Source organism: Symphalangus syndactylus, chromosome 2 (assembly GCF_028878055.3).
Source record: "Symphalangus syndactylus isolate Jambi chromosome 2, NHGRI_mSymSyn1-v2.1_pri, whole genome shotgun sequence".
In the NCBI taxonomy this organism is placed as follows: domain Eukaryota; kingdom Metazoa; phylum Chordata; class Mammalia; order Primates; family Hylobatidae; genus Symphalangus; species Symphalangus syndactylus.
This window is the reverse complement of record NC_072424.2, coordinates 40,201,475-40,221,661: the sequence shown is the minus strand read 5'-3', so window position 1 is coordinate 40,221,661 and position 20,187 is coordinate 40,201,475. Positions and strand designations below refer to the sequence as shown.

The following is a 20,187-nucleotide window of genomic DNA, read 5'->3' as shown; positions in this document are numbered from 1 at the left end:
GTGTCTGTGGTTCTCTAAGTTTTACTCAGCAATAGATTAACACAACAAAAGCAATGTACAAGGGTTCTATTAACCTAGGTTCTTCTTATAAAAATGTCTCCACTGAGATGTGATTTAATGCTACACCTCAGCTTGTACCCAGGCTTGGTACAAAATGGCCATTCAAATAATCTTTCTATATCCACAGAACCAACTGTGGCAGGGCCCTTACGGAACTCAGTGGCTCATCTAGACAAGGCCACCCAGCAGGTTCCTAGAATGTAGTTCCAAGGGAAAAAAAGTGCATTCTCCATCTGACATGTGTTCATCCTGTCACCAGACCTGCACGCCATCATGGACACTTTGTTGCCTTGGGTGGCCAGGAGGGAGCCTTGAGATGCCACATTGAATGAATATTTAGAACTCTCTTGTCCTAAGTTCCTGATTCAGTTTATTTTATCCTTAATTTTCTCTGATCTTCCCTCATCCTCCTTTTTGGCTTTCATGTGCTTTGATGTGGACAAACACTTGGAACTCTGTCTGAAAGCTGGAGGGGCATGAAGCACATGTCGGTTTAAGAACACGCCAGTGCATTTGTTCTTGAACTCAGCACGCACAGCCCCTCTGACAGTGGCCCCATACTGAACACACGCAGGTGAGCAGACCTCCCAGTCCACTGGTCTTAATCAGCATCCTCCATCCGCTTCTCTTCACAGTGCCTGAGATCAAGAGCTGCCACCAACTGGAGCCCTCCTAAGAACGTGGGGTGGCCTGGCCCAGTGCCCCTGGCCTTTGGACAATTGTTCTAGGACAATCCAACCAGGCCCATCTCCAGGCTGCTGAGGGAGCAGGAGCTCAGTCACTGGTCGCCTTCCCTACCTGGGCATCCTTCCGGGAGAACTGGGCGATCTGCTTCTGGTTTTCTGCCATGTCTGTGCCCAGCAGAAGGGACCTGGGCACCTTGCTGCCTACACCCTCTTCCAGCATGGGGGTGAAGGAGTGGGGGTTTCGAAGATGAAGCCTCAGCCCATGTTTCTGCAAAACACAAACAGCACGGGCCACATATTAATGGCTCTGTGGTCTCTGCCCATCATCTTTCTCCGATTGTGTTTGTGTGACCATTTAGGTACCTGTGTGTAGATTCCCAAGTGTATGGTCCTGGTATCTTTTTTAAATATAAGTTCATAAAAAGCCCTCTTGCCCAAGTACCCTATGGTAGACAATACTGTATCACATCACAGTACACTATACCATTCTATACCATACCATACATACCACACATACCATGCCATACACGCCATGCCATGCCACATCATACCATACCACACTATATCACATCACACCACACACACCATGCCATACCACACCCTACCACACCATACGATACTATACCATGCCATATCACACCACACTACGCCACGCCATGTCATGCCACATCACACCATGGCACACTCATTCCATGCCAGGGACTGTACTAGGGTTTACAATGGTTACCTCACAACAACTTTGTAAGTACAGTCTTGCATCACTTAACGATGGGGATATGTTCTGAGAAATGCATTGTTAGACAATTTCATCATAGTTTGAGCATCACAGAGTGTACCTACACAAACCTAGATCTGATAGCCTACCACACATAGGCTGTGTGGTGTAGCCTATTGCTGCAAACCTGCACAGAATGTTACTGCACTGAATACTGGAGGCAACTGTAATACAATGGTATTTGGGTATCTAAACATATCTAGGCTGGGCACAGTGGCTCATGCCTGTAATCCCAGCACTTTGGGAGTCCAAGGCGGGCAGATCAGCTGAGGACAGGAGTTCGAGACCAGCCTGGCCAATATGGTGAAACCCCATCTCTACTAAGAATACAAAAATTAGCTGGGTGCGGTGGCACACACCTGTAGTCCTAACTACTCGGAAGGCTGAGGCAGAAGAATCGCTCGAACCTGGAAGGCGGAGGTTGCAGTGTGGCGAGATTGCACCACTGCACTCCAGCCTGGGTGACAAAGTGAGACTCTGTCTCAAAAAAAAAAAAAAAAAAAAAACCCAAACATAGATAAGGTACATTACGAGTATGGCATAAAAGGTAAGAAAAATGATACTGTATAGAGCCCTCACGACGAATGGAGCCTGCAAGACTGGAAGTTGCTCTGGGCTAGTGAGTGGTGAGCACATTGCTGTACACTACTGCACACTTTATAAATACAGTACACGTAGGCTACACTACATTTATTAAAAAATTTCTTCAGTAAGTTAGCTTACTGTAAACTTTTAAACTTTATAAACATTTTAATTTTTAAAACCTTTTTGATTCTTTTAAAAAGACACTTGGCTTAAAACACAAACATTGTACAGCTATATAAAATATTTTCTTTATATCCTCATTCCATAAGCTTTTTTTTATTTTTTAAATTTTTATTTATTTTTTTTATTTTTTAAATTTTTTTGCTAAAAAGTAAAACGCAAACAGACACATCAGCCTAGGCCTACACAGGGTCAGGATCATCAATGTCACTGCCTTCCACCTCCACATCCTGCCCCACTGCAGGGTCTTCAGGGACAGTAACACGTGGCACTGTCATCTCCTAGAGGGCAATGCCTTCTGCTGGATACCTCCTGACAGATCTGCCTGAGGCTGTTTGACAGTGAATTTTTTAAATAAGGAAAAGGAATACACTCCAAAATAATAATTATAGTATAATAAACACATTAGCCAGTGACAAAGTCATTTACTATCAAGTATTATCTACTGTAAATCATTATATGTACTAGACTTTTTGACAACTGGCCACACAGTAGGCTTTATCGCCACAAACACATGAATAATATGTTGCACTGCAACTATGACATCACTAGGGGACGGGAATTTTTTCAGCTCCATTGTAAGCTTATGGGACCACCATTGTATATAGTCTACCATTGACCAACATGGTGGCACGTGGCTGTCTTATTATCCTCATTGTACAAAAGCAACATGAGAGGCTCATAGCAGTTAAATAATTTGTTCTAGGTCACTTTAGGAGGTAGGTCTGGGTTTCAAAACCACAGCTCTGTAACTGCAAAGCCCCAGCTCTCAGCACCGGTCTGTAACTGCCCCACTTCAGAAATAAATAATTAAATTTAGAAAGACACAATCAAGCAATGTTTATGTGAAAATCTATACTTACAAGGTAGATAAATTATTCACATCAGAACATTTTATTTACTTTGCAGAATCATTTACTCCAGGGTCACTTTAAATGGAAGTTCCTTTGATGCATTTAAAATATGATTTGATTTACAAATATTTGATTAGCACACAGAACTTTCCAACAGCGCATCTACTTCTTCAAAGCAGGCACAGATAAAACAAAAGGGGCCTGTGCTGCCTCCAGTTTCTGCTGTCGAGAGGCTTCCTTCTCCAGATCCGCGGCCTGCAACCTCACGACTCGAGGTCTTAGCTGGAATACCACCTTATCAGCCAGGCCTCCCCTGCATTCCCTGCCCCCTCACCCTGCAATATTTTTCTCCAAAGCACTTGTCACCACATGGCTAATCACATATTTAGTGTTTTCATTGTCTCCCCAAGTAGAATGTGAGCCCTGTGAAGTCAGGGGCATTGTCTGTTTTGTTCACCGCTGTACCCCCCGCATGCAGACACAGTGTAGTTAATAAGCATTCCGTCGACTCTGAATAAATGAATGCTACGTTGCAGACAAGGTATGGCCCCAGAGGAGAGAAATGAGATCTGACAGTAGACGTTTTAGAAAAGCACGAGGAAACCAAAAACAGGCTTTTCCAACAATTACCGCTGGAGTTGCTCCACACTGGAGATGCTCCACACTGGAGATGCTCCACACTGGAGATGCTCCAGGCGGGCAGGCTCGCTGCAGCTCCGGACACTCTGTGGAGGAGATTTCCGACGCTGACGGGGGCCAGGGCCAGGAGACGGATGGGGCCCCTCCTGTCCCTAAGATGGAGACGTTCTTTATTCTAAGCTAGAGAAACTTCCAGCTTCGTTCTTCTTAATGTAGTGAACTCACTCATACCCAGGAGGCATCCTTAGTTTCTCTCCTTGTCATCCTTGACATCCCATCCGCTGCCTCCAGATTCTCTGCGCTTCTCTCCAAGCCGCCATTTTGGGAACCGCAGCAGCGGCGGCCTCGTGGTCCACATGAGACCCCTCCTGTTTTCGCCGAGTCCTCACCAGCCAGCAGGTGGGCTGACCTTTGTAAAGTCACAAATCCTAGCAGTGAACTTCCTGATCACACATCTCACTGGCTTCTCGCTGCACTTGGATAAAATGCAGTCCTGCCCCTCCCGCCCCAATCTGCTGCTCTCTGCCTGTCTGCTCTGTCCACACTGACCTGCCCTCTGCTCACGCCTGCCTGGGTGTGTCCTTTTCCTCTTCCCTCTGACTGGAGACTGCTCAGATGTCTACATGGCTGCTGCTGGTGACCTCTTGGTATTTGAATAACTGCTCAAATGTCACCTCCTTGAGGAAGATGTCCTTCCTGGTCACCATCTAGGCTGGAATCTCCACTCTCTTTCTCTAACGCTGCCTTCTTTTCTTTTCTTCTTGGCACTCTCCCTGAAGTTCTCTGCCTAAGAGCAGGGTCCTTGCCTTCCTAGTTCACTGCTGTACACCCAAGGGCTTCTCTCAGTGCCTGGCACACAGCAGGTGCTCAGAAACATGGACTGAATGAACGAATAAACCCTCCAAATCAGGGACCCCAGAGGAATCCAAAAGTTATTTCAAGTATAACTAATTGACTATGAATCACTTTTCATTTGATTCCAGGACTTTCTCTTCTAAATGGAGGCTCCGTCATTCTTAATGGTGTTAAATCAAATTTAGCTTAAAGCTGCCTCCTTAAATACTTTAAGCTCAACCTAAAGGTTTCTCTGTTCATAGTGAACTATAACCTGGAAGGAGGCGTGAACAGACTGTAACCTACTCCTGTGTCAATCGCCGAGTTTTGGCCAATCAAAGGTGATCAACTGCTTAAAACGTGTTCAAATAAGGCAAACACTGAACTGTAACCAATCCAGCTGTTTCTGTACCTCAGTTCCATTTTCTGTACATCACTTTTCACTTTCTGTCTATAAATCTTCTTCCACCATGGAGCTGTGCTGGAGACTGTGAGCATACTCCAACTCGGGAGCCTGATCCATTTATGAATCATTCTTTGCTCAATTAAACTCTGTTAAATTTAATTTAGTGAAGGTTTTTCTTTTAACAATGGTTTTAATTATGTGGAGTCTGAACGAGAAGGGGAATGTTAAATAACCATCAGATTATATCCACAAGATGTATGTGTTCGGATTATGAAGCTTTTTTCTTAAAAAACAAAACAAAACAAAAAAAAACAAACAAAAAAAAATGAAAGCAAACCCTTCTTTTATTTACCCCATGAGAGTTCTCAGCATGCACAGTCATCCTGGGTGGAAATTGTTGGAAAGGGTGTCTGTGTGTGAAGGGTGTATGTGTGTGAAGGGTGTGTGTCTAAAGGACCAGAGATACAAGAGATTTAAAGGGTGTGCTTCTCGAAGTTATGTTCTGGGGGCCTCCTCTTTCAGAATGACCTGAGAATGCCATAAAAACGACCGTTTCTTGGCCCCACCACTGCCACAGAATCAGACTTGTGAGCAAGAACCACTGGGTTCTTCCCTAGGGGTTTCCCCAGCAGTTTCCCAGGTCATACTTTGTGGCCCTGAAAATTAGAGCCCTACCTTAGAGAGATTTCCAGGAGAAAAGCAAGAGCAAAATGAATAAGGGTGAGTGAGACCCAGAAGGTCAGTGAGGGAGGGGAAGGGCAATGGGATTGCCTCTGGCAATGAGGTCAAGGCTGGCCCAGGGGGAGGTGGGGAAGGTGGCTTACGGCTGAAGGGGATGAAAAGCCCCCCTCCACACCCCCTTCTCCGCCAGTGCAAAGGCTCTGCCCTTCCAGCCTGGATTCCATCATCCAGCATGGGGCCGCTGCAAAAGCAAACTCATTTACTAGGTGGATGGAACCGGGAGGTGATCCAAGTCAGTGCTCGCATTGACAGCTGTGGAAACTAACACCCAGGAAGGGGAGGCAGGCCCTGGTGGGGACCACAGCGGGTCAGTGGAAGGTGCTTTGGCTCAAGGAGGGAAGGAGGGGCAGTGGTGCCAAAGCCAAGCCTCTCACTTTAGTTGAGGGCTCAGTCTAATTGGATACAGCCTTATAAGTGGCAGGGTGGGTGAGTAGTCTCCGGCCATGGGTCTTTCTGGAGCCTGTTTTCTCAAGTGCCAAATGGGGGTACTAATAATAGTGACAAGTACTGGGCCCTCTGTGCACCAGGCACTGTGCTGATGTGGCCTTAGGAGGCAGGTGCTGTTACTATTCCCATCTTACAGATGAGGAAGAGAAGGCACCACGTGGTGAAATCACACAGCTGGTGAGCTGTGGAGCAGGGAGGCAGACGCAGTCGGCCAGTTTCCAGCAGCTCCAGTCTCAGCCTCCGTGCACACCACGCTGGAGCTGCCAGGGGCACTCTATCACCATGTTCACCGCAAACTACAAAGAGCTAGAGACGTGTGAGTCTGGGTGGTATCGGTACCAAGAGGCCTGAGCGCATCATAGCTCAAGAATATGGAGCAGGAGACAGTCAGGCCTTGGCTTGAATTCTCCATCACTTTCTAGCTGTGCGAATTTAACCCCTGAACTTTAGGTCCCTGATTGTAACATGGCTCTTGACTTACAGGTGAGGATCAGTTGAGATAGAACATTAAAGGTCATAGCCCAAGATGTGATGCTGGTAAAATAAATGCTCTCCATTATAGTTTTGGAAAGACAATATTCCTGGAAGGAGTTTAGTTGCCCTCCTGTCAATGCCCTCCAGGCTGTCAATGTCCTGTTACAACAAGGTGCTCCAGATGGGGTGAGTCCTGCACATCACACAGCAGGACTGCTTTCTCCCTGCTCTGAGCTCCGTACTCCTAGTAATGCAGCCCAAGGCAGAGGTTAAAGCATCTACTCAATTCACTTGGGAGCTTCTAGTTCAAGGAACACTATGACAAATACTATTTCAAATGAGTAACACTTTTTAAATAAAGAGAATAATCAAGTGAAGATGTCCATTCTGTGATTCTTAGTCTCTTAAATCAGGTTTGCCAAAAGGAGGGTCCTTGCTCCCCAACATCTGCCACTATGAATAAGTGGTGCATTTATAAACTGCCTGCTGCTATGGTCTGCTCTGGACTGGAGACCAGCGACCCACCCCCAGGCCTGGCTAGATTTCATCCAGTCCTGGTACCAGGATGCACATACTCTGTTTCAGTGGCTTGAAGAACTCTCTACATGAACCAGTTAGAGCAGCCAAAGAGCTGTGAACAACAGCTGGACATCTTACTAGCTTAAAATTTTGAATTTAGAGCAAAGATGGCACCAACGTGGCCAGGCGCGGTGGCTCATGCCTGTTAATCCCAGTACTTTGGGAGGCTGAGGCAGGTGGATCACGAGATCAGGAGATCAAGACCATCCTGGCTAACCCGGTGAAACCCCGTCTCTACTAAAAATACAAAAAATTTGCCTGGCGTGGAGGCGGTGCCTATAGCCCCAGCTACTCGGGAGGCTGAGGCAGGAGAATGGCGTGAACCCGGGACGAGGAGCTTGCAGTGAGCCGAGATCGCACCACTGTACTCCAGCCTTGGCGACAGAGAGAGACTCTGTCTCAAAAAAAAAAAAAAAGATGGCACCAATGTGAGTGGCAGCTGCAGATGGCACCAAGAACCCTTTTCTCTGAGTGGTGAGTGACAGTGGCACTAAGCAGGTAGAAGCCAATCAGCCTCAGGAACGTGGTGACGCGGTTTATAAGACAGTGGGGGTGAAGGAAGGTGAAAGGGTTGGGGGCAGGGTTGGGCCAGGTTGTGGACAAAGGTTGGGCCAGGTTGTGGACAAAGGTCAGCAGACTAAGAGAGGCAAACAGTGCCAGATGAGACTCCCAGGAACCTTCCAAACAGCCCGGGAGCCAGAAAAGTCCCCAGGCCCCACTTCCTGCTCCAGCTGCCAAGAGAGGTAAGCAGCTCTAAAGTCCAATGAGGGCAGAAATCGGGCTCATGTCCCAAGGCAGCTGTAAGCTCAGGCGCCCAAGGCTTCAGATAGGTGTCCCACGTGGGCCTGAGGGTGACAAAGCTCATTCTTCAAGAGAAGTCTGATTTTTGGATGAAATTTCCCACTTTTCAAGACACTACATGGACGAGACAAAACCCATCTGTGGGAACGCAGCAGGGAGACCACGTGGGATACACAAGACTTGAGTGGAAGAGGGAGCCCTCAGGGGCGGGCCTCACCTCAGGCACAGAACAGGGAGCCTCCACCCAGGTTGGGAAGATGGAACTGCCTCCTCCCTCCTTGCAATCGGGCCAGTGGGGGGCCCTACCTTCAGCTCCAGATCAGTGTAAATCTGCGGCCTCAGCAGGCTGAGCAGGTAGGACGCGCGGGAGAACTTAAATCCTGAAACCGAATCCGATGAAGACTGTCACCAGGGGTCACCAGGGATGAGGACCGTCACCAGGGGTCAGCAGGGATGAAGACTGTCATCAGGGTCACCAGGGATGGAGACCGTCACCCGGGGTCACCAGGGATGAAATCTGTCACCCGGAGTCACTGCCCTCCACTCCCCCATGCCACATCAGAGCTCACCTGGGATGATCTCCTCAGTGACAGCTGCACCCCCGATCACATGGCGCCTCTCGAAGACGGCAGTGTTCACCCCCAGTCTCTGTAGGTACGCTGCCTGGGAAGTGGGGCAGCACACAGGGCCCTCCCTTTATCCCTCTGAAATGTCAGGGCTCCCTCGGGCTGACCCGCAGACTAAGGTCCTCACTATAGGCCAGTATGGCCCACACCCCACGGCCTCCTCGCCCCACTCATGCGGTTCCCGCCTCTGGGAATGCCCTTCCCTGTGCTTCCCTTTCCATTCTCGCCTTTTCTAGATGTCCTCTAAGATCCGACAGGCCTGCTCCCGCCCCTCCACTTCCCAACTGAAGGTGGTCTTCCCTCCTTAGAGGCCTGGTGCCTCGGGGACTCACGCTGCTTCCTGCCACCCTGCCCTGGGATGTCGCTCTCCTCCAGGCAGGGAGCAAGCCTCATTTCTCCTACAAGCACAGCACAGTGAGGTGGAACTTGTGAATGCTGACCCTTCCACCCAGGTTCAGCCCCTCGTTCTCTCTCTGCTGCTGCAGCCTCAGTACCTGATCCGTCTGGCCTTGGTTTGTTCACATGCAAAAATGGGGCTGATGAAAATAGTCCCGGCTTTACCCACTTCATAAGGCTGCTGTGAAGATGAACTGAGCTGGTCCCTAGACAGGGCTTTAAGTGGTCCCTGGCACAGAGAATGTACTCAGTAAATGAAGCTGTTCATAGCAGAGCTTTATTTTGGGAGAACAAATGATGCAAGGATTTCTATTAATTTTTTTCTAGCACTTAGTGGAAAAATCAATAAATAATTGTTGAACCAAACTGGTCATGAATCTACTGATCTAAAATGCTGGCCCTGTGACCACAGGAATGATGCCATGCAAAAGTCAGACTTTTCAAAAAGCTCACTTGGCAACTACTATGTGCCAGAAATAGTGAGTACATTGTCTTGTTTAATTTTTCCCACCAGCCAAGAGATAGGTACTGTGATTCTCCCATTTTACAGATGAGAAAACTGAGGCTCAATGAGGTTAACAGCTTGCCTCAGGCTCACAGAGCTGATGAGTAGAGGTGTTGGGAATTGAAACCAGACAGCGTGAAACCAGCATCTATCCTCCTAACATATCCTCCTATCATAACCTACTGAGAAAGAAACAGCAGCCGTCACTCAGTGGCTGAGGCCTGGCACGCAAGGTGAGCTGTGTCATTCGCCTATTACACAGGAACCATCTCACAGATTGACAACCTCAAACAAGGTTTCTATGAGACTATGATAAAATGAGGCAAGCACAAACAAAAGCAATGTCTCCGTGCCATCCAGAAAATACCGAACACCCCTCTTGGCTGAAATGAGTGACTGCTACTTCTTTATCAATTACTGCTCTCTGCACACTCGTCTCTCCTCCCTATAGATCAGATTTCTTGAGCTGCCCAGTTGCAGGGCTGTCCCTCCTTCCTGACAGTATCTAACCTATGGCAACCCCTATTTTCTTAGGCCTTCCCTCAAATCACCAAAGCTCAAATCCTGTGCTAGGTTCTTTCTAACACCTTCCTACTGAGGCAACCCGAGGTTCCCCTGATGGGAGTTCCCTCGCTGCAAAGAGCAAGAAACCAAACTAGACTAACTACAAGTGTGTTCCTGGTGGGCTTTAGGTGAAGGGCGTGGACACCAGCCTTCTTTGGCCTGGAAACTTCCAGTAATAACAGCCACCATTTGGGCAAGGCTGCATGTGCCAGGTCCTAGCAGCAAATGATCTATCACCTTCACAGCAGCTCTGTGAGGGCAGGTGCCATTGTTCCATTTTACCGTGACTCGGAGAGGTTAAGTGACTCACCTTAACCTTCACAAAGTGGCAGAGCTGGGAGATGAATCTTTGTTTATATTAATACAAAATCAGGCCGGGCGTGGTGGTTCACGCCTGTAATCTCAGCACTTTCAGAGGCTAAGGCAGGCGGGTCACCTGAGATCAGGAGTTCGAGATCAGCCTGGTCAACATGGCGAAACCCCGTCTCTACTAAAGATACAAAAATTAGCCAGGCCTGATGGCGGGTGCCTGCAATCCCAGCTACTCAGGAGGCTGAGGCAGGAGAATTGCTTGAACCCAGGAAGTAGAGGTTGCAGTGGGCCGAGATCATGCCATTGCACTCCAGCCTGGGTGACAAGAGCGAAACTCCATCTCAAAAAAAATTAAAATAAAATAAATAAAATCAATGTTTTAAATTACTGATCCATTGAGTTACAAAATGCCCCACGTAAAATGTTCAAGTAAAACTTAGACATCAGACAAAGTATTAAGGTTTAACATCAGTCCGTTAGCACACCCACAGTTTCCCCCTATATTGATATTCTAGAGCTGCCGCTGCTTCAAGAAGATGTTCCATGTTTGTTTTGTGGCCCTGAATACCTTCTGTGGCCTCCTGGAGGTATCTGGACTCAGGTTACAGAAGCATAGGCTAAGGATAGCTCTGGGATACCCAGCTCAGTTTGGGATCTTGAAGTCAGTTGTGTTGGGGACAGGGTGCAGGCCCTTCTGCTAGACTGAGCTCCTCAATGTCTCCAGGGCACACTTTGGCCACATAGCAGCTATGTACTCCAAGGTGGCACATGGCCTGGACCTGGCTGGGAACACAGGGCTCTAGACACAAGGACTGCCTATGATCTGGAATCAAGAGTCCCCAGTCCGCCCCAGGTGCCCAATCCCCTGGGTCCCACCTGCTCCCATGCTGTGTTGGTTACATGCTTCCCTGCCTTGTCAGCTTGCTTCTGGAAGCTCCCTGACTCCCTCACAGGCCATGGGGAAACCACCTTTCCCCATAAGGGGAAGGGGAGGAAAGGAGCCTGTGATGTCCTCAGCTGGCTGCAGATGTCCATTCGACCCAGCCCCCAGTCAGCACTGGAGAGCAGAGAGCGTCGACTAGGCTGCCTTTTCCTTCTCTCTCAAGGCCCTTATCCCACCTGCTTCTTCACACTCCTTCCCAGACTGCTGAGAGCCACACGCCTAGGGGCCAGTGAAGTGGGATCAAGTGGGGAGGTACTCACAGCCACCAGTCCATTGTGTCCTGCAACAAAACAGGGGAGAGGGAAGGAAAGCATCACTGGTCAGTGGGTGGGCCGACAGACAGTCCTTGAGGAATGTGCTCACTGCTGCCCGTCCCCATGCCATGAAGATCCTTGGTGACCCTCCCCTCCCCTTCCCGCACTCTGATGTTAGAACAGCATCTAGCTCAACTCCATGAAACACTAGATCTTCAAGGAGTCAGAAAACCCTGGTTCTTGCCCTGGCTGGAAAAGTCCTGCTCCCCTGGCTTGGTCAGGGGCTCTGCTGGAGTGAGGGGCTCATGAGAGCATCGCCAGCGCTTCCATCACTTGGGAGGCGCAAGTGATGGTGTCTGAGGGAGCAGCACGGTTGAGTTGGCAAGCAGGAGAAGCAATGGGTGGCTGGCATGCTGGTGCGCCAACATCCCGTCTCGCGTGGCAGCATCAGCATCCAGGGGAGTGCTGGTCATGTGGGTAGTTGCTGTCAAGCGCGGCTTGTTTTGTCCACGTGTGGTTCACAATCGGCACAGTGGTGCCCTAGAAGGCTTTATTCACATAGGTTTGTTTTTGCCAATCCCCAGTGTTCCAAAAATAAAACATGAACAGTTCAACATGAAGTAAACACGCACAGCTTCAGCATGTGCTGGAGTGACTAGCTGTGCTTCAGGGTGCCTTGAGCTGAGAGGCCTGAATTTGGCTTTGGCATCTCATGTTCCACACCAAGCCCCTGGGTAGCAAGTGCCTCTCCAGCTCTGATAAGCTCAGAATCACCTGGGAGGTTGTGTAAGTGTCGACTCCCACAGACCCCCCTTCCCAGGAGTCTGTTCAGCAGGTGTTTCACAGAACCAAAAGTTTCATGAGCTAAAATTAACTCTTACCACATGAGAAGCATGTGAGAAGCTAGTTGGTTATAGTTCATCTTAAAAAGTGCTGGTTGACATACTCTTTATTTGTATGGGCTTTTGAAAATGTTCATAAGAAAGTTTAAACAATCTGCCAGTTGGGACTCATGAACAGATGGAAACTGTCTCTCAAAGACATGCAGCAAACTAAAGGCAGACAGTCCTGGGCTCAGCCCAGCCTCTGCTGTTTGCCAGGGCATGACCTCAGAGAGTCGTCAGCTGCCCTGAGCCTTGAGTTTCTCCATATGGGGAACAGAGGGTGCCAGGGACCCTGCAGTGTGGCAAGGATGAGATAAATGGGAGCTATTGGTCTTTTAATTGGTGCTGATGATCAATCTTGGAAAACTCACAGTTTTCCAGGCAACTGGGTCCAGTTCAATCACGGCAGACCTCAAATGAGTAAGATCAAGGATCCAAAGCACAAGACCCCCTCCCAGTGCCCACCCTCAAGTCCTGGCTGAGCCCTCCTTGGCTTCTGGTGACACCTCTGTTCCCTTGAAGAGGACTTCAGCTGCGGGCTCTGCTAATCCCCAGACCTGCCTCAGGGGCCCCATAGCAGGCGCCTGGGCTGTTGAGGAGCTGCTCTGGGCGTGGGCTCTGCAGCTGCCTGCTTCAGGCAGTGTTGGTTGGGTGGATGTGCTGACCTCTGGGAGTCACCTCCCGCCCTCAGAATGCTCATCACCAGGTACCGGGCCAGAAATCTCCATTTTAACAAGCCCCTCAGTCACTCTCAGGCACATTTAGTCAAATGACTAAATCAGATTCATCTTCAAGGTGGCGGCCAGGTGCCAGTGCGCCTTCAGGGACTCAAGAGGTAACCCTTGTCTCAGAAGATGTCATTCTATTCCTGAGGCCCAAGATGCCTTTAAACCAGGCTTTACGGTATGTTTAGCAACTAAAGAAATCATGTCAAGGAAAAGCTCACACACTGAGACTCACTCGCACTTGTAGGCAAGTCACCAAGGCAGCTGGTGACCTAGGGTCAACCTTCCCCATTAGGAGACAGCAGGGTGAGCTGTGGCCGAGCACGGAGGGAGGCAGGGGGCTTCTCTGAGGCTAAGTGAGGTGCTGGAGATGGCTCCCACCAGCCCAGGGAGTTTGTGAGCCAGCTGTCACACAGCCATTGTTATAAAGTAAATTATATAAGCTTACAATTAAATAAATTATCTTAAAAACAAAGGTAATAAATACTCAAAACACACTACCTCCTATTTGTTTTACTACATTTGACTGTTGCCCATGCCCTGGCAGTCATTGGCCTCTATGTACCTATGTGCATGGTGGACACACTATACACTGTTACCCATGCCCTGGCAGTCACTGGCCTCTATGTACATATCTGCATGGTGGACACACTATACAATGATGTGCTACTGGGTATCTCTCCTAAATCACATTGAGCAACCTCATCTTGGTAACAGAAAAGGCTATGGTGGGAGTATTTAGACCACCGTCATCAGCAAATATTACACAGAAGGGCTGAATTTATTTTTTGTGGTCAGGCTTAAGAAAGCAATGGGAAAATGCTAATAATGCGGATTAAACCTAACAGCGTTAGCTGTTATAGCGTGAATAAATAGCATAAAAATTGAAGGAGATATTCTAGTATTAGAACAATATTATCTTATTTGAGTAACATCATTCCTGTCACTTAAAGAAGGAGGCCGGGTGCAGTGGCTCACACCTGTAATCCCAGCACTTTGGGAGGCTGAGGCGGGTGGATCACAAGGCCAGGAGTTTGAGATCAGCCTGGCCAACATGGTGAAACCCCGTCTCTTCTAAAAATACAAAAATTAGCCGGGCATGGTGGCGGGCGCCTGTAGTCCCAGCTATTCAGGAGGCTGAGGCAAGAGAATCGCTCGAACCCAGGAGGCAGAGGTTGCAGTGAGCCGAGATTGCGCCACTGCACTCCAGCCTGGGCGACAGAGTGAGACTCCGTCTCAATAAATAAATAAATTAATTAAATTAAATTAAATTAAAATAAATTCTAAAAAATAAAGAAGGAGTAAGGTTGGGACATAAATCTTCGTTGTTTCACTTGTTTCACGACCATCCTACTCTTTACAGAAAATACGCAGCACCATTCTCTTTAGAGCTACCCTCATTTGTCAATTGCACCTATAGGATGGCTACTGAGTTTGGCAAAAATCAAAGAAATCCTTATATGTGTGTATATATACATACATATATACACGTACACACACACATACATCACACATTTTTCCCTGGAGAGGTGGCTGTTGAGTATCTACCAGCTTGCAACTGCTCTAGTGCATATGGAAATGAAGACATGCCCCCAAAGCTGCACGTTGAGTGCCGTCTGCTTTCGGTCCCGTCATTATCTCTGTATAGACCTAGTTGGCAATCATGCATTTGGGGCCCTCTGCAAGTGTGAATGGAAGGCACTAAGGAAAGACCACCTGGTCCTGGGCCTGCCTCTTCCCCTAGCACCCGTAGACTGTGATACTCTGAGCCCAGGGGTTGGCAAAGTGTGGCAGGATCACTGTAGATCCCCAAATGTCCCAGAGCTGCAAGGCAATGGGGTCCACCTCCCTCTGCAGACATGCAGTAGGAACTCTGGGACTCAGTTCTGTTTTATCCTAACTGGCCTTTATGAAATGACTGCAGTTTCTTGTGACGAGGGGTGGCCTCAGTGGTAAGGTAGTGGTGACCAGAACTCAGGGCCCTGAGGGGGCGGGGTGCTGGATTTCACTTGTCTGTTGGCCCAGGGCTCTTTCCAACCCTTACAAACCATAGGCTGAGAATGCAGTGGAAACTAGGTCACTTTGCAGGAGATATAGGGAAACCCCTGAGCTCACCTAGTCTTCCTCTGTCATTCTCCATGGGAAGATCCAAGCCCAGAGAAGGCAAGCATTTGCCCCAGGCCACACAGCAGAGCCAGCAGCGGAATCCCAGGTACCTGCCTGCCAGATGGAAGGGCTTTCCCTTTAGTGTATAAACTTCTGGCTGGGTTATGCCAGAGGAGAGAGCAGTGGGGCTTGGCAAAGCCTCCCCCTCCCCACCAAGCTCTGAGCAGGGCTGCCTTCCCACCCCTCAGCTCTGGCCCAGCTTTCTTTACTACTTTACCTGCTCCTATCACCACCGCATCATACTCAGGCTTCAGACCTCCCTTGGCTTCCGTGTGAGCTCGTCTCCAAGCCGGGAAGGGAGAGGCGGCCACAGCCTTGCAGAGACCTCGGCCACTTGCAGCCATTTCTGCCCCAGGCAGGGCCTTGCTAGGCAGGAAGTTTGCTAGCGATTGGCTTTTGTGCTGCCCTAGGCTCGGGGTGGAGCAGGGAGGAAGCAGGAAGAGGAGGAGCTGCAGTCCCCCTCCAGGCCCCCTCCACCATGCATTCTTGGCCACAGGCCAGCCTCCTACTGCCCTGCGGCTTGGAGGGGTTGCTTATTAACCAGGCGGTGTCACCTCCAGGATGCAGGGGATAATGGCAAAACTGATAATCCACTGGGGTTCCTATGTCGGGCCGGCACTGTGCTGAACCCTGTAGGCAAAACTCCCCATTTTATAGATGAGGGCGCCGAGGCTGCGGGGTTAGGGAATGAGTGGTGGAGGCAGAGCGGAGCTCGAAAGGGCCCTCTCCTCCCCTGTGCGTCTCCCTTCAGTCAGAACTGAAACGCCTGGGATGGCAAGTGCTCATGCCAGACTCTGCTCCGACTCCATGCTGAGTCTGCCAGTGCAGAGTGGTGATGCCTCTACACCCACAGGAGGCGCCCAGAGCGGCCATCTAGCGTCACCATGACCAGGGCCTTCAGACACCGCAGAGGCGGCTGTGTCTGTCACTGAGGAGCACTGGAGTCCTCCCCTAAATGCTCAAACACACCCCTCAATGAGGGCTTAGGGGCAAGTTCACTATCTGTAATTCTCCGGGTTTTTCTATTTTGAAGGCCTGGCCATTTCTCCTCTTTTGGCACCTTGCCCATTTTCCAAGAATCCCCAAGGATTCGAGGTCACATCTGTAAATACCTCCAGCTAAAGTTCTTTCTGACCCTCCCTTAGGCCTGCCTTGAATTAGGAGCCCCTTTGTTCTCTGCCCATTACTTAGCAGAGTGTTCCCCTAGGAGGAAAAACCCCTCGGAGCGGAGAGTTCCTGCACTGCTCTGATATCGCAGTGTGACGGAAACCTGCTATCGGTAACGAATCTCAGAACTGGGAGAGTATGTGGAGATGATCCTAAGAGGGGGTTCCGAGGACCCCTCCACACACCATGGACAGTTACCCCGCATGTGAGCATCTCTGCTAAGTTCTGATTCAGGATGTTCACCCCTGTGTTATTTATTATATAGAAAGATCAAGGGGACTGGTTAAACTAGACATATCACATCCAGCCGCTGCTAAAAACTAAAGGGAAATAGTAGGTGAAAAGCAGGGGTCCTGAACAGTGGTGGGCTCAGAGGATTGGAGTTTTTTCCTTTATGTTTTTCTGTATTTTCCACAATCCATGCTTTTCATTGCCATTCCATCAGATGATGTTAAGGAGGAACACACATCCAGTCACCTGAGGGGACACTTCCTCACTGCCACCTTCTCAGGGTTTAGACCAATGTGTGGGTTCAAGCTCCCCCAGAGCCTCCCCAAAGCTGTTCCCTGCAAGGGAGAGACCAGTCTTTGGGCAAATTTTGGCTCATGACTGAAGACACAGAAGGCAAGGCTCCTGCATGCACAGCACGCGGCCATCTGATCCTGTGCTGCAGTGGACGCTGACTTTCGCCACGCTGCCCTCTCTGGCCCAGCACCAGCCTCCTGGCCTCAGAGGAGCAGACACTCCCAGTCCCAGGGCTCCCAGGGTCTCTTGTCCTTGGGTCCATTCTGGGACAGGAACTTCTCGGTTGGAAGAGAGGGGCTGTACCCCTCGGGTGGTGGTTCTCAATCCAGGGTGCACCACAGAAGCTTTGAAAGACATCAAAGCCTGGGCTCCACGGCCGCCAGGTGAATCCAAATCTCTGGGCCAGGGCCAGGGGCTTGAGAACCCCAGCCCTAGGGCAGACGCCAGCCGAGCATGAAGGGGCTGGGACTTAGCAAGGGCTTATCAGCACTGACAGAAGGGTCTAGAAGCACAAGCATGTTGGGCTTCAGTGATAACAATGACCAACATTTATTGAGCACCTACCACATTGGGTAATCCTCACACCACCCTGGGAGGGAGGTGCCGCTGCTTTAAATATGGGGAATAGAAGAAACTTGCCAGGAGGTGCAGAGAGGAAGTGGCAGGGCTGGAATTCAAACCCAGGCAAAGGAGCACCTTTTACCTGGGATAGGAGAGAGCTTGCCGGGTGGGCTTCCTCCACACAGGGAACAGCAGAGATGGGGCTTCCTCCCCATCTCCCAGGATAAAGGCACAGGCAGCTCTGGAAGAGAAGCTGCTGCCACTGTTGTTTTACAGACAGGACCCTTGGGCTTCCCTCTTCCTCCAGAGAGAAGGATCTGGGGCCTTGCTCAGTACCCGACATGGAGGGTGGTCTAGGTGGGGTTTTAGAAACCCTGGGGCCACCCTGGGCACTCTGCCCCATCCTCAGGATGGCCACTGCAGACAGGAGGCTCTCGTCATGGGGAACAGTGGGAAGAAAGGGCGACTGGAGGACAGGATGCAAAGGCAGACTGCGGCCACCTTGGCCTAGAGCAGGGGGATACGGGAGGCCTCCCAGAGGCGCCGGGCCAGCTGGCCGGCCTGCTGCACCAGCAGGTCAGTGGGGATGACAGACAGGTGCAGGGCCAGCAGCTCATAGCACCTGACAGCCTCGGTTGGGCGGTTCTTGCTGTAGTAGCGCAGGAGCTTCCTGGGGAGGAAAGGGAGGATGGGATAAAGGAGTGAGGCTGTGGCACTCCTCCAGCGCCAGAGGCCTCTCTGGGCCCTTGCAAGCAAATGCCCATGCCCTCGGTCATCTCACTAGGCCCCTGCATGTGGGCCTTGACACCTGCTCTGGTTCCTCACTGACCTAACAGTGCCATCCTGGCTACAAGGTAGCAGTGGGGATGTTCTGGGCCGGGCACAGACGTTCCCCGTGCTGCCAAGACCATGCCAGCAGGAAGGTGGTAGGAACACAGATGTGCCCTCCACACCCGTCCTCCCTTGCTGTACACAGGGCCAGCTGGGAAGGTGTTCCCAGCATGGATTTCTGGGTCTGAGGTAGGGCACTGCTGAAGCAGAAGCTGCTTCTGGCAGAGGCAAGCACTTATCACCCAAATGGGGGCATCTGTCCCCAGCGGCTCCCAAGGCGGCGTCACCTGTAGTAGTCTCCTCCCAGCATGCCGATAGGCACTGAGTCGTCGGAGAGGACGGGCACCTCGATCATCTGGAGTTTGTACCCCTGAGGAGGGAGGACAGGGAGGCAGTGGGTGTGGGGAGAGTGCGAGGGCCTGAGTCAGGCGCACCGGGCTTGCGGCCTGGCTTGGCTCTGTCATGTGTGCTGGGTGCTTGGGAAAATGCCTGGACCTTGTTTTTTCATCTTTGAAGTCAGAATAACAACAGTCACCTTATGAACATTAGAGACAAAGTATACAAAGTTTCAAGGGCCGGCAGGGTAGCTCTCATTACCATCAATACCTGGACCTGTACAGGCCACAAACACACGCTCAGGAGGGCAACCTGCAGGGCTGTCATACAGGGTCTTGAAGAGCACAGCGTTCACAAAAGGCCCAAGCCTCTGCTTTGAAAGAATTGGGAATTCCCAGGGTGGGATAAAGTGGGGAAGGGAATTAAGATCTGCTGGACGTGCTCTGTGTGCCAGGCACAAACATGGCACTTAGCTGATGCTTGTGTGGGCACCGTGGCCTGCCCTGCAGGGGGAGTGGACTCCGTAGCGTGCAGGGCACGGCACCGGCTGGGCTGTGTGGCTGGCATTCAAACCTGGCCTCTCCAGCCCACAGCTCTGTCTCGCTTTATCACCCCATGAGGCCACCCAAGCACATAGACTCCTGTCCTTCCCTAGAAGTGAAAGTAAAGGTCACAGGAATTTTCTAGCACTTCTGTTGTACACACATCCTGGGTACTTCTGAAGGCACAGAGGAAAACTGGGAGGAGCCTGCAGGCTGGGGGAGCAGAGCTTGGGCTCCAGCTTCCTCACTTACAGCCTTGGTGGCCCTGGCCATGGCGTCTGATCTCCGGATCATTGTGTCTCCATCCATACAATGGGGTCAGGAATCCCTGCCCCAGCCACTTTACAGGGCTGTGAGGGGTGACTGAGAGAACAGCGGTGGAGGGCCCCAGTAACCGCCCTGCCCTATGGAAAGGGATGGCTGTCACCCTCAGTGAACAAAGAGAGTGCAGGGCGGGTGCAGGGGAAGGCACAGTAGTGCAGGGACCCAGAGACCAAGGGCTGCGAGGGAGGAGGAACACTCCTGAGAGCTGGAACAACCGCTCATGGTGACAAGTGAGATGCAAATAAAAGAGAAACACGAGGAAAGCAAAGAAAGGGAAAAGACAGAGAGGAAGGAGAGACAGAAGGAGAGCAGCCCCAGCTGCTGCACCCCTCACAGCCCTGTGCAGTGGCTGGGGCAGGGATCCCTGACCCCGCTGTATGAATGGAGACACAATGATAGTAAGTTCCCCTCACCGGAGCTTACTCTGCAGTAACAGTGAGGCCCAGAGGAAGCAGTGCAGGGCCC

At 50.5% G+C, this 20,187-nt stretch overlaps 2 protein-coding genes across 30 annotated transcripts in view; both read right to left on the bottom strand.

Annotated features, from left to right (window-relative positions):
• PYROXD2 (pyridine nucleotide-disulphide oxidoreductase domain 2) overlaps nucleotides 1–17,021 on the bottom strand; it is a 38,811-nt gene extending 21,790 nt beyond the window's left edge. For 8 of the 12 annotated variants that reach the window (XR_010115838.1, XR_010115837.1, XR_010115839.1 and 5 more), the window contains exons 1-6: nucleotides 15,654–17,021; nucleotides 15,386–15,490; nucleotides 11,584–11,687; nucleotides 8,631–8,724; nucleotides 8,368–8,441; nucleotides 859–1,014 (exon numbers count right to left, since the gene is read on the bottom strand). Coding sequence is in view for 6 of the 12 variants with exons in the window: in XM_063618473.1 (XP_063474543.1) it covers nucleotides 859–1,014; nucleotides 8,368–8,441; nucleotides 8,631–8,724; nucleotides 11,584–11,687; nucleotides 15,386–15,490; nucleotides 15,654–15,780 (660 nt within the window). In the remaining 6 variants the exon portion in view is untranslated. The remainder of the gene's footprint in view (nucleotides 1–858; nucleotides 1,015–8,367; nucleotides 8,442–8,630; nucleotides 8,725–11,583; nucleotides 11,688–15,385; nucleotides 15,491–15,653) is intronic. The other 4 variants (XR_010115841.1, XR_010115840.1, XM_055252833.2 and 1 more) reach the window with 2 other exon arrangements.
• A 632-nt stretch (nucleotides 17,022–17,653) lies between these two features.
• Nucleotides 17,654–20,187, bottom strand: part of HPS1 (HPS1 biogenesis of lysosomal organelles complex 3 subunit 1) — a 30,195-nt gene continuing 27,661 nt past the window's right edge. For all 18 annotated transcript variants that reach the window (XM_063618444.1, XM_055252792.2, XM_055252798.2 and 15 more), the window contains 2 exons: nucleotides 18,808–18,890; nucleotides 17,654–18,359 (listed from right to left, as the gene is read on the bottom strand). In XM_063618444.1, coding sequence (XP_063474514.1) covers nucleotides 18,197–18,359; nucleotides 18,808–18,890 — 246 coding nt within the window. In that variant the 3' untranslated portion in view covers nucleotides 17,654–18,196. The remainder of the gene's footprint in view (nucleotides 18,360–18,807; nucleotides 18,891–20,187) is intronic.